The sequence below is a fragment of the Pseudopipra pipra genome, chromosome 10 (genome assembly GCF_036250125.1).
Source record: "Pseudopipra pipra isolate bDixPip1 chromosome 10, bDixPip1.hap1, whole genome shotgun sequence".
Classification (NCBI taxonomy): Eukaryota; Metazoa; Chordata; class Aves; order Passeriformes; family Pipridae; genus Pseudopipra; species Pseudopipra pipra.
Genome location: NC_087558.1, coordinates 10,392,901 through 10,406,388, shown reverse-complemented (window position 1 = coordinate 10,406,388; position 13,488 = coordinate 10,392,901). Strand labels below are relative to the sequence as shown.

At 53.1% G+C, this 13,488-nt stretch overlaps 1 protein-coding gene across 2 annotated transcripts; it reads right to left on the bottom strand.

Moving 5' to 3' along the window:
- Nucleotides 1–6,345: 6,345 nt before the first annotated feature.
- Nucleotides 6,346–12,313, bottom strand: PDCD1 (programmed cell death 1). Of its 2 annotated transcripts, XM_064666196.1 has the most exons (5): nt 12,055–12,313; nt 9,759–10,097; nt 8,651–8,803; nt 8,060–8,094; nt 6,346–7,221 (listed from the first exon to the last, which is right to left on the bottom strand). In XM_064666196.1, the coding sequence occupies exons 1-5, from the start codon at nt 12,125–12,127 to the stop codon at nt 7,003–7,005; spliced, it is 819 nt and encodes a 272-aa protein (XP_064522266.1). In that variant the 5' UTR covers nt 12,128–12,313; the 3' UTR covers nt 6,346–7,002. The 2 variants fall into 2 exon arrangements, with proteins under 2 accessions (XP_064522266.1, XP_064522265.1); XM_064666195.1 differs by lacking the exon at nt 12,055–12,313 and having other exon boundaries at nt 9,759–10,531.
- Between the last annotated feature and the right edge of the window lie 1,175 nt (nt 12,314–13,488).

Genomic DNA, 13,488 nt, shown 5'->3' with positions numbered 1-13,488 from the left:
TACCCCAAACACACTGATTGCTTCGTCTGGAGGGTCTGTGCTTTCAGCCCAGCTCTTCCTCCCCAGGACTGCTGCCACAGGGCAGAGGGATGCTCCCGATGGGACAGGCACCACTCCCCATGCTTCCCACTCCAGGGGCCAAAATACTGCCCCTCAGACACAGTGTTCAGTGGGGATCCAGTGGCACTCCTCGCACAGGGGTGGGTCCCTGTCTCTAAAACCCAGCTGTGATGGAAACCAGTCCCCTGTTACATCATGGCAACACAACTCAAACCACAACTCACAATGCGCCGAGCCCTCACAGTCATCTCTGAGACAGAGCTGGGTGCTGGTCCCTCTATTAAAGATTTTGACTTGCTTTTACTAAAGGGACTTTCCCAGAACCACCCCCAGAGCTGAAACTGCTTTGACGTCCTGTTCTGTTTCACACACACGTCCTGGCTCTGCCCAAGCACCTTGCTGCTTACCAGCACCTGCTTGGAAACCAAAGCTGCTGCCACAGGGAGCAGCTCAACCTCAACAGAAAGCGGGGATGAGCCCTGTCCTGGACACAGAATGACCCCACTGGGCTGGCAGCCCTTGTTGGAGACAGACCCTGACAATCCTCTCCATCCCGGCATGCTGGTCATGGGTCCTCCATGGAATATGTGAAAGAAGTACACAAGGTGCAGCCTGTGTGGTAATTTCCCTGCTGCTTTCACACAGCCTGAAATGATTTTTTACTTCAGCTCCCACCCCTGGGTGAGCAGCCCCTGCGGAAGCGGGAAAGTTTCCCAAAGTTCTTTCTCCTCCTCTTCATCTCTCAGTGTGTGTCAGCCTCCCTGTCCTCCAGGCCTCCAGCCCAGGCCCATGAAGATTCTCATTGGCCCATGTGCACCCCATCCTTGCTGTGATATCCATTCCTTCTTTTGGGATGGGTCATCCCGTACACAGGTGGCTCCATCTTGCCAGCAGTTCCTAGGAGGGGCAGAAAGGGACATTCAACCCCGGTAACCAGGCAGGACTGCAGAGAGGAACATCCCCTCAGCAGTGGGGATGTTGTGTTCATGGGCATGGCAACGTTTGCAGGACAGATGGACTGACATCTGAGCAACAGGGCAGAACCCTAAAATGCTTGCTTCATATCGGGGCTTTTTCCCACTCTGAAGACTTCCGTCATATTTTCCTGCACTGAACACACACAATTCTTTTCCACCAGTCATTCTTTCAGGACATTTTCTCCAGGTCATCAGGGTGAATTTGTTTTCTAACCCTCCACTCAAATAGGCCCTACACCCTCCCTCAATAGCATCTTGCCTTCATGTGAGCCATGCTTCCACAGAAAACTAGTTTGGTGTGTCTGCTCTCATGATCCATTGATAACCACTCATGGGATATGGCTTCTTGGGAAGCCATTCACCCACAGTGGCAGAATTTCCCATTTCCCCAATTTGCTTATGAGAATGTCACATAAGGCAGCACAAAGATAGCATCACTCCCGCTTTCCCTGCGGTACCCAGCCTGTCGCCCTAGTGAAGAGAAGATGAGGTTGGTTTGACACATGTTCCTGCTAAATGTGTGATCTCAGCCGCAGCACTGCCCTGTCAGTGTTACTGCTTGGTGGCCTTACTAATTTGTTCTGGAGTTTTTCTGGGTACCAAGGCAGGCCGACTCATATAGAGTTTCACAGATCCTCTTTTTCCCCCTCCTTGAAGCAGATGGTAAACTGGGCATCCATATCCTCCTGGGACACAGCTCCATGCCAGCTCTCTATGCCTCAGTCCCCCTCCGACCTTGCCACTGCTGACGTTGAATGGTTGTCACCCTGTTGTGGTGAAACCCATCACCTCTAGGGACAAGCAATAGCTGCAGGTTCCCTTCCAGGCTCGATTGCCCCCACATTCAAGCCCTTGGAGATGGGTCCACCTATCTCAGGGTGGATTTGAGGCAAGGAGTATCAGGTCCTCTGGAAATGGGGGTACGCCTAAGCCAGATTTTAGAGAGGGCACATTGCCCCATCACCCTGGACTTATGGGATGGAGCGGTATGCTGAGTGATGGGGAGAGATTTAATGGAGCAGGTGGATGTGAAGATGTGGGCAGGTATCAGTCCACATGGATTTAGGATACCTGACTTTCAGGTGAGCCTTGTGGTGGTCCCTCCAGTTGTAAGGAGAGAGCTCAGCACCCTCCAACAAGGCTCTGCCCCAGTTCCATGGACAGTAGGTTTGGTCTTGGGGCAGTGGAGTGGGCAGGCACAGGGTTCCTGCCTGGCCCTCTGAGCCCCCATGTGTCAGGATCTGGTCTGCCACCACCCTCCTTGAGTATCACATCCCAGCAAAGGGAAGAAGAGAGAGAAGAAACTGGAGACGACTAAAAGCAAAACTAGAGAAAGCAAAATGAGGGCGGCGGAAGGAAACACAGACATTCTACAAGGCTACAGCAGGTTGGTGACAGGCAGGGCAAGGCTTTTGATGGGACAGGACAGAGATGCTGCAGCCTGGACCCCTCAGGACACACCAGGGCTGTGCAAACTGGCCATGGTTAGGGACCCAGGCCAGCCCAACAGCCCATCCCTCCCATGACCAATGACACCACCCACTAGCTCACCCCAGCCTGTCTCTTCCAGAACTGACATCTGCTTTCCCAGCAAGTCAAGGCCATAGCAGTGCATGGCATGGCACAATGCCACACAGACCAGTGCCATGCACAGACCACCTCATTAACCCAAATAACCCACATACCTGCTGCAGCACCTCCAGCCTAACCTCTTCCAAACCAAAACACATCTTCAAGACCTCCCAGTGATCAGGACAGTGCTCACCTGAAAATGACCTTACTATTCTATGTCCCGATCAACCCTTCTCCCCCACCCAGCATCTGCAATGCCCTGTTTTTCAGGAACAGCACTTTTCTGCTCCATGGCACAGCTCTCCTCAAAGACACTGCTCCAAGTGTCTCTCCATCTTTATCTGCCTGCCCAGTTTTCTTAATATATGGTTTATAAGTTCAGGTTTCTTTAAGGGAAACAGGTTTTTTTAAGGGGTGTTTGTTCACATGTTGTTCCCAACCATCTTTAATCAAGGTTGGGGTATATAAGGAGCCAGGCTGGCTCCCAAGCATCATGTAGAGGGTTTTGTTTGCCTAGGTATAGCTCAGGCATGAGAAGTCACACATCCAAGCTGACAGGGATCAGTCTCAGGTATCACAGAGGGGTCTGGCCACTCTCCATTATCAAGACCCCAGGGTGGGACCAGGGATGAGGTTCTCCAGAGGTCACAGCTGATGTGTGGTCTCAGGGAGCTGACAAAGCATTTTGACACTGACATCAGTGACAGCCACTCCTCGGGGGAGTGCCGGGTGTCTGCGGTCAGAAGCGGTTGCTGTAACTGCCAGACCAGAGTGTGCAGGAAACGCAGCAGCTTCAGCACCCACAGCCACCCCCCTAGCTCCACCCAGGTCCCAGTACGGGAGAAGCCCTGGCACATGGATGGAGGGGCTGGGGGGATACGTGTCTGCAGGGTGGTGGGTGTATTTGGTAAGAATAACTGTGCAAATCTGAGGGTGTACACACAAATTTGCATGGGGAGTTGCTTGCACATCTGTGTGTTCACGAGCATTCGTGTGTGCTTGCACATGAGTGTGCATGGCCAGGCTGGGGATGCTTGCTCTGGGGAGATAGAGAGTGGAAAAAACTGGACATGCACCCCCTCCACCCCCCAACCCCGGTTTGGCTGCTGTGCACTTGTGAGCTTTGTGCAACGGGGAGGAAGTTGTTGGGAGCATTCCCATAGCTTACATCACTATGCCAAGGGGAATGAGGTGGGCAGACCCAAAGCTACACCCTATCTCCTCTGGCATTGCAGGGGTTATTGCCAGTGATGACACATCTGAGAACACAGAGTCAGGTCCAGGTGCTATTTAATTTTTCAGGGCCTTGTTCTTTTCCCTCTGGCACTGATGTAAGCCACCATTTACTCAAAATGGGATGGAGGACCAATCTTGAGCCCTGTTCTTACTCTGTCAGTGGCCAGTAACTCTAAGGTGAAGGGCTTAGTCCCAGTGGCTGTGACACTGCAGGGAACAAGGTCAAAATCCAGAGCCAGGTGGTCAGGTCTGCCTAAACACTCTTCAGCAAACCTCCCCTCCACAACCTAAACCAATGACTACTGAAACCCTGCCACCCACAGCCCTTCAGAGCCAACAAAACAGCTGCGGCAGAAAGGATGTGCCCCAAAACCACACCAGGCCCATCACAGCCCAGTCTCTTCTTGATGTGGGCAGGGAAAGCCAAAGGACTTGACAGTTTCAACTCATCCCCCTCAAAAAAACTGACACAAACCTTTGCATCCTAGGTGGAAATGAGTTTACTTGAGTCTTTCCTTAATTTGGAGTGGAAAAAAGGGGCATAAACCTGCCAGTTAGTGCAAATAGCCGGCAGCCGACTGATATGGGTGCAGCGGTGGGCAAAACCAGGAGGGCTGTGATAGGGAGGTATGGGAGGGATGATAGGATGATAGGAGGGATGTAGGATGGTGGAGTCGGGAAAGCCAGAACTGGGAACTTCTCAGGACAGGAGGTAAAACAGCTTCTTCCAGATCCTGCACAGTGACTCCAGGAAGACCAAACTACCATCACCGGGCTGGAGGGAGAGTCAAAACTGCACGTCGGCTCTCCTGGCTTGCACGGAAAGACAAAAGAACAGCTCCTGCACACAAACACACTCAACTCCCCATTCCCAAGCAGGATGCTGGGGTGTGGAGCCTGACACCCATCTGAAGGCACTGCTTGGTTTAGAGATGCCCAGTTGGGGGCTTGAAACCTGCATCCCACCTGGAGCTCATCACAACCCTATTCCTGCTCTGGCTAGCACAGTCAGTGCCGTGCCCAGTGCAGGGGAGCATAGCTTACGTCTCTGCCAGTGCTGGGCACCCCGTGCTCCAAACAGGGATGGGAGATGGTGTCTGGCAGCCTGGAGCATCCCCACCCCAAACATCCCCAGAGCCCAGCCTTTCTCCCTGCAAGGGGCAGGATTGCAGCAAGGCTGATGGGGATTGGAGGGGCCCAGGCACTGACACAGGCTGGATATTCTCCCATCCCAAAGGTCAGAGGGAGATGCTTTTGCTACACCTTCAACCCCACCAGAGAGCTTGAGAGCCTCCAGGCAGCTGCAGACCACAATCCACCAAGAGAGGAAGGGACTCAGCCCCAACTGCTCCTGGAGGAGTCATAGCTGCCGCCAGGGGATGCAGGAAGGGCTCAAGATCCGACACCACTGCTGCCTGAGAGGCAGATTGGAAAATATGAAGCAGGGCCCACTGGCCTACCCTCTCACCGGTGTTGTGTCTGACAGGAAAGCCAAAAGCAAAACTGCTGACTGAGCTCCTGCTTCTCGCCCACTGTGGCTGCCTCCTGCCTTGGTTTTCCGGGCCCTGCCGGCCACAGCAGATCTCTGACAGAGCCGCTGGGGCAAAGGAGCAGGGCTGCTGCTGGCAAAATGTCCCGATGGGCTGAACCACGCATTGGCCTGAGTCAATGTCTTGGGAGTTACAGCACTGCCCATGGAGGCTACTGGAAGCCTTCAGCAGCACCAGGGACAAAGGAAGGCCACCATATCCACTCTCCCACCCGGAAGGAAGCTGAAAGACAACCCAAATGGATGTTTATTCCATCTGGTCCCCTCTGGAAGTTTCTCATGGACTTTCCAGACCCCACAGAGGACAAGATGTGATGCCTGGCTTGCCTCACCCCTTCCCCCAGCACCCAGGCTTACTGGAAGTAAGTGAAGAAGAAACCTGCTAACGGTGCTGCTGAAGTGTGAGATGCAAGTGATTCTTCTCTGTTTTCACTGGTTTTCACAGTCTCCTAGTAGGTCTCTGCTGCCTTCAAAGCCACTCCTTACTGGGGTTTCTCCCCTCTTGAGCAGCTGTCATTTCTTTCCGCTCTGGTTTCTGGCAGGCACCACAGCCTTGGTACCTCTTTCAAGAGGGAAAGTGGAAGTTCAGAGCCAGAAAGCTGCACGGAGCACCATGCTGTGAGCTGTGCCCTGGCTGATGGCAGCCAGACCCAGCAAGCATGCACATCCCCACAGGCTGAGTGAGTGCCCCGGGGTCAGTCTGGTAATGGGGGTCTCTGGGTTTGCAGCTGCACCTGAGTGACCAGCTCAGACAGGGGCAGGAGGAAAAAGAGCATCAGCCTCTTAAATTATTAAGAGCAGCTTTGTGGAAGAGCAGCTTGCATACCTCACAGAGAGACCCAGGAACCACAACAGATGCCACCACCTCCCAGCACTGCACTGCACTTGCCTGCACTGCAAGAGCCGTTATTTGCCTGCCCACGCACTTGCCATGACAAGTGAACAAACACCCCTCATGCAAAATCCTTTATTCACCCCCATGGCCAGATTCGACTCCCACCTGTGGTCAGAAGGACATAGGGGTAGATCTCCCCTCTTGGAGAGAAGGAAAGTGCCTGGAGAAAGGAGGAAAACTGCCCACTTCCCAGGGGTTTCTTTAAATAGCAGAACACAAGGCAGCCTCTGTTCTGAGCAAGCAGAAGCCCTCAGCCCTGGGTTTCCATGAGCAGCATCTCACAGGAACCACTCCAGCTCTGGCCTCCAGCATTTCCTCCAACAGTCGTACTTTCCTAGTTGGGTCAGACCTGGGGAAGGGAAGCAGCAGGGCCACTCCACAGAGCCCTGGGTAGAGGTAGAAAACTGAGGCATGACGTAAATCGCCTTTGGGATAGACCTGTTGATGTCACTGCTTTGTCCCAGCCCATCCTCCCTGCCTTGAGCGAAGAGGCAGCACATGGAGCCCAGCAGGGACTTTCCTCATCCTGTGGTACCCACCCCACGGCCACGATAACACCATGGCCAGGACTGTCTGATATCAACTCCAGCAGCAGTGTCTCTGTTGTTTCAGTCCTGGTATGCTGGATTTTTCCCAACTGCAAACTGCAGTGGGAGCAAGGGACCGGGGCAGCATGTTCATGCCCACACCCTGGTGAGGAGGGACCCTGATCCTCAGCAGGGCTGTGAGCACAGATGTCGAGTCCTCTCATCCTGACGTTTCTTGCCCCGCTCCGGCGTGACGGGTTTCTCCTCTGGGAAGATGATAGTGGCATATTCTGTCTGGTCAGCTGGCTGGGTCTTGGGGGGCACCTGGGTGCACTGATCCCTCTGAAACTCCAGCACACCATAGTCTACAGTGGATACAGACACCACAGGGGGCTTCTCTTCCTTCTGCAAGGAAATCCCATTGTGGTGATTCAACATCCAGAGGTACCTGCCATCACCAGCACAAGCCCCCTTTTTTACAGCAAGTGCCAGAATCAGGTTTGAGGCATCCCAAGAGGGTGAGAGAGATACAAAGCAGAAAGATGCACAGACCTGGGATAGCATGTGCCCAGAGGAACCAGATCTTGAGCCTTCAGTTCACTGCAAAGCCATGTGTGTCTCAGTTCTCTGCCTCTGCAGGCAGGCTGAGTTCTCTCCCTGTCCTGCAGTGGAAGGCAGGGATGTGCTAGAAGTCCTTTTCCTACCTCTCCATTGGGCTTGAAGATGGTACAGTGTGCATGAAAAGAGCCTGGGGCTGGGTTTGCTCAGCCCAGAGAAGAGAGAGAGTAGGGGAACCTACTCCTTGCCTTCAGCTACCAAATTAATGGGGTAGGAGGGAAGATGGAGACAGATCCCTCCTGGAGGTGCTTGGCAAAAGGGAGAAGAAACCAGGCACCAAATGTAGCAAAATAAATTTTAGCTTAATATATTGAGGGGAAACATTCTCCCATTTTCTACAGCAATGCAATCCACTGTCAAAGATAGCCCTGCTTTGATAAAGAGTTGGACTAGAGAGTCCCATCCTCTCTGGGGCGTTTTTTTTGATTTTGTGATGGGACTGTTCTGCTGCAGGTGCAGAAAAGCAGTTGTAGCTGTGCAGAAAAGATCAAGCAGCAGCAGAGAAGACAGCAGAAGTAAGATGCTTGTGAAGGGCTGATAAAGGGACGCACTCCACCCTGCTCACCCCAGCAATGCCACAACGCTCCCCTGCAGCACGGCAGGGAGACAGAGGCAGAAAACTCACCGCTGGCATGTTTTCACTTGATGGTTTCTGCACATCTGCAAAGTAACACACTTGGTTAGAAGAGACTTGTTTACCACAACAGCATGAGCTGACCCAGCTCCCCTGACTCAGAGAGCGCTGGACTCATTTCACCACACTCTTTCTCTACTCAGGATCTAACACCCTGAGCATTACAAGGACAAGTGAGACACCAGCCCACAGTCTAGAGTTTAATTTGAATTAATGGAATGCAGGGGAGCCCCCTGTGAGAGCCCCTGGGGTGCCTGCAGAGTGGCTGAGGTGATGCCCTGTGCTGCAGCAGGGTGATAATGAGATGCTCCAAAGGTGCCTGGGCAAGGGGCATGGGAGGGCTTCATGTGCAGCATTAAGGCACCAAACCAAGGAGTGGTGTAGATCCACTGCATGTGGTCTGGGGGCTCTACAATGGGCAAGCAGGGCTCAAAGCCCCCATCTCCCCCAGGCATGGAGATATCTGTCCCATAAGGATATGTCACAGCATGTTGAACCAGCCCATGCACCCCAAGCAGCTGCAGACATCTGGCTGATCCCTAGTCCCGGGCTGGGTTTGCATGGCCCCCAGGGGGATCGTACCTCCTCTCCTGTATGTGATGGTGAGGTAGCCAAAGATCAGCAGCAGAATCACCCCGGCCAGAAGCAGGATGCCCAGGAGCATGGCCTTGATGTGGTCTGAGGGGTTGCCTTCCTCTATCTCTGGCTCCTCAGTGGGATTCATCTCAGGGGCTGCTGCAATAGCCATTCAAAACAGCAGGTCAAGAGTGGAAAATGGTCTCTATAATTCTTGTGAAAGGCAAGAGGAACATGGGGGCTGTCCTCAGAACAGGTTCAGTCCCAGACAGGCTGCCACAGCCCCACCATCCCTCCAGGGGCCCTGATTTTGGGCTGACATGGGAGATGTTTTGGATGTGTCCCATTCCTTCCCATTGTAGGTGGTGAAGATGATCCCACACCTCTGAGAGTTGGGGTGCAGAGGGCCAGGGCTCCATTCTGCACCTGCAGGCAGTCCTGTGGCATGACTATGCTCAGCAGAGCCCCATGGAGGACACAGTTTCCCCAGGCCTCCCTGCCATGTCCACATCCTGGGGTCAGCACAGCATCAGCTCGCATTGGGAAGAGATGTTGTGGAAGACAGTGACTTTTGCAGAGTTTTTCTTTTTTATAAAAGGTCGGCTTGAGCCCCACAAAGCTCCTCTGCTGTCAAGCAAGGATATGGCAGAGATTGCTGCAAGATCTGTCTCACACACCATGGGACTATCAGACCCTCACAGAGCATGATTTTGCAATGTCAGTATCTACACCGACACTGGCTGTTCAAGGTGTCTGAGCCCTGGTCATCACCCCAAACACAATTCCTGTCCCCAGAGGAGCTGTTCAAGGATGAAGGCAGTTCCCTACACTGGTCTCAGCCTCCATCAATGGGTAAGAACTGCTTCTCCCCACATCATGACTGGGGACACAGCCCCAGCAGGATGGAGACCTCCTGCATCAGGACCACATCCAGATGCAGTGTTCACAAGGAGGTTAGCCTGTGTTCTTGGACCTCAACCCTGAATGCAAAGGAGGGGGAAAGGGCAGGGCTGTGCTCTCCTGACCCATGTCAGATCCTCCACCAGCAGGGTACTGTCTGCCTTAAGCCCTGGAGCTACGATGTGTTACCCATCAGCTCAGCCCCAAGCCTGACCTGTGACCATCAGCTGGGACCGGTTGCTCTCCATCAAAAGGAATTTATTGGGTTCAAAGAAGGTGATCAGTCCACAGTAGTAGGAGCCTGAGTCATTTTGGTGGAGGTTCCGGATCTCAATCTTGAAGACAGGAGTGTGGTTGGTGAGCCGGTACTTCTCCGTCTCCATCCTGGGGTTGTTTGGGCTGATCTCAGCTATTTTTTGGGCTTGGCTGTGGTTGGTGTCCTTGTACCAGTTGAGGCTGTACTCTGAGCCAGAGTCACTCTCCATGGAGATATTGCAGGAGAAGGTGGCTATGCCACCTTCATGGAAAGTTAACACTGATGGGAAGATAGTCACTGTTTGGGAGAGAGGAAACAAGGAGCAGACACGGTTACAGCAGGCATAGAACTCAGAAACAGTCATACCCCCTGTGCAGGAGCCTGGGATGCAAGCCCAGTCCACTTCATTACTCTGGGTCACAGCGAGGTACATTAGTCCATGCCTCTTCCCTCCTGAGTGTGTGCATGCTGGCTGGAGGGGGACCCTCAGAGTTAGTAACTGTACTATGAAGTGGTTTCAGCAGAGTAAGTTGTGCTTTGAACTAACTAAAATTGGCACAGAACACCTGTACTGGGGAAAACAAACGTTGAGGGTTGTATTATTTTTAAATCTATGCTATATTTTGATGTCTGAGTCATCTTCCCTCCAGCTGATGCTGACTCTGAAAGTGAGCAGAGGGACTGAGTCCTGGGTCAGGGCAGTGCCCTCCAGTACAGCCCATCTCATGCCTGGCTGCCTGCTGGGATGCTCTGGCTCTCCCCACTGCACCATGCTTGGACCTCAGAGCAGGCAGGGGCTGCCCATGGTACAGTATTTGCTATCTCCATCCTGAGACCACCTAACAGGTCAGAGCAACCTGGAGCTTACAATGCCATCCCTTTCCAGCTGCCTGTCCCCAAACTGTGTGCCCCCCACCCTGGGGATCCCAGATGGGCTTGCCAGGCTGTTCCCAGCACAGAGGGCAGTCAGCTACAGCCACAGGCCTCTTGGCCTGCTGCTTCACCACATTTCCCTTCCCATTATGCCAGCAGGTTCAACCCCTCTGGGCAGCGGGGATGCTGCGAACATGGGACAGGCACACAGAAGAACACAGTAGTTGTTGCTCTAATTTCTGTTCAGAGCAATAAAAAGTGGGAAGAGGCATTTTTCACATGGGTTACCTGACCAAGTGATTCAAACCACCAAGGCTTTGAAAAGTCCTGTTATTAAAAAATTTACCTTCTCTTTTCAGAAATCAACCCCAATAGCAGCTCCAGAGCTTACAGGGAGAGCCAGAAAGTCCCTCCTGTCCCTCCAGCTCTGGCCTGAGGCTGTAGGACCATGATCTCAGTGTCATCAACCAGCAAATGGACCTGGACAATTCCGTGAATAGATACAAGATCAGATGGAAAACTGGGCTGAGAAATGAGGGAGGAGATCAAACAGGAGGAGGGAGGGAGAGAAGTGCCTCAGTTCCCATCAGCAGGATCAGCTGTGGCAGTGCCCACACTAAGAGATGGAATTTTTGAAGAATTTTGAATTTGCAGTTTTTTAATTTTGCAGTGTTTTGTGTTTAATGGGAAATATTTGGCAGGTTCAGGGCTTTGCTTTCTGTCATTGCTGGTGCCAACAATGAATGAAGTGTTCAGAGGACATCTGAAAGCAGATGTTGGGTTTACATGTTTCCTTGCATCTTCCCAGCACCAGAGGTAACATCTGCTCCAAGGAACGCCCAGCCCTGCACCCACCATCAGGACAGAAAACACACAAATCCACTAAAGGAAGAGTCAGGCTGGGAGGAAGGGGGAACACAGCTTCACCAGGGCTTCACTTGCTCTGCCGAGACTCACCCCTTCCCCTGAACCTCTCCTTCTTCCCCAAATTTCATCCAGAGCAAGGACCCTGGCTCCCTCAGTGCCAAGTCCAAAACAGGAGTTGCAGCCCAAGGGCACAGACTGAAGCCATGAGAGCCAGAGCAGAAAACACCAGACCCCACATGGCACCGGCAAACCCATCAAACCCTAACTACAGTCACTGTGCCACAACACAGCTCTGGTGTCAGCATTGTGGGCTGTGTGCCCTTCCCCATCTGTTAATCCCGTTTCTGCCTCAAGCATCCCCACGTCCTTTGTTTCAGCCACACGTACCCAAAAGCTTTGGGGTCTCTGCCTTCTTGATGCCAGATTCTTAGTTAGTTAGACTAGACTTTAGACATTTTCCAAGAGCTACAAATGACACGCCATGCCAGCGAGCACGCCACACTCCAGTACCTACCCCGGCGGCAGCAGGCCAGTGTGGGCCCACAGCAGAGCAGGATGGCACAGAGGCCAGCCAGAGCCACCTCCATTCTGCCCCACGTCGTCTTCGAGGCACCTGGAGCCGTGGCGAGGCGGTGGGTCCCCTGCCCAGGCAGAGGCGATGTGCTGTGCTGTATGTGCTCTGCCGGCCCCGGCTCCCTCCGTGCCGCCTCCCCCGCAGCGGGAACTTGTTCTCTGTCGTACCCTGCAAGGGCTGGGTGGAAATGAAACGTGCCTGTCTCTCCCCCAGAGGGAAACCCGGGCTGCCTCCCGCCCCCAGCTTCCTCCCCTCGGAGGCAAGGATCAGCTGAGCCATACATGGCCTCTTTCCCCTCCTTGCTTTCCCACGCAGGCAACCAGCTACCGAGCAGCAGGGACAGGCACCTCTGAGCCTGAACACTTTTTGGGGAAATCTTTCAGGAATGGAGCAGGCAGGGGCCACATGGGACAGGTCCTCAGTTCCAAGCCTGGCACATAAGTAAAAGCTGTCTTGGGTTCCCAGGCATCCATGGGTGTTCCCAACAGGTGCCCAAGGCAGTGGAGTATTGGGGGACATGTGGCACTGGGTAGACAGGGAGGGTCTGGGTAGCCATGGGGCACCTATTGGTAGGCTGCTCCCACTGGGATGGGATGGGAGAAGAGGGAGAAGGAGGAGAAGGAGAAGGAGAAGGAGAAGGAGAAGGAGAAGGAGAAGGAGAAGGAGAAGGAGAAGGAGAAGGAGAAGGAGAAGGAGAAGGAGAAGGAGAAGGAGAAGGAGAAGGAGAAGGAGAAGGAGAAGGAGAAGGAGAAGGAGAAGGAGAAGGAGAAGGAGAAGGAGAAGGAGAAGGAGAAGGAGAAGGAGAAGGAGAAGGAGAAGGAGAAGGAGAAGGAGAAGGAGAAGGAGAAGGAGAAGGAGAAGGAGAAGGAGAAGGTTTGCTGCCTTCAGAGTGTTTTTTCGTGATAGATTTGCAGAGAGCAAAGGCAGGTGCCCAGAGCCAGGATGCTGTTATTGGGGTGAAATTTGCAGAAGACTTCTGTAGTTTTTCCACCATCAATGTTCCCCACTCACCACACTAATACTCGCATAGGAAATAACCAGCGGTGAAAGCAGCTCCTCCACTTCTCTCGAACACAGCCTCGGTACCACACAATTTTGGAAAGTGTCAGGGGAAAATTAATAATTGGGGTGAAGGATGTGATTCTAATGACGATTTCATTATTTTCCAGGCTTTCAGAAATGAGCTGCAGGGCTGGGGCTTGCTCACCTCTCACTTTCAAACATGGCCCTGGCAGGCAAGTGGGCTGGGGGAACCACCCCCAACTTCATAGAATCACAGAATCATTAAGATTGGAAAGATCTCTAAGATCATCAAGTCAAACCATTAACCTAACACTACTGTGATGGTCAAATTGGGATGGCCAAGGAGGGGGT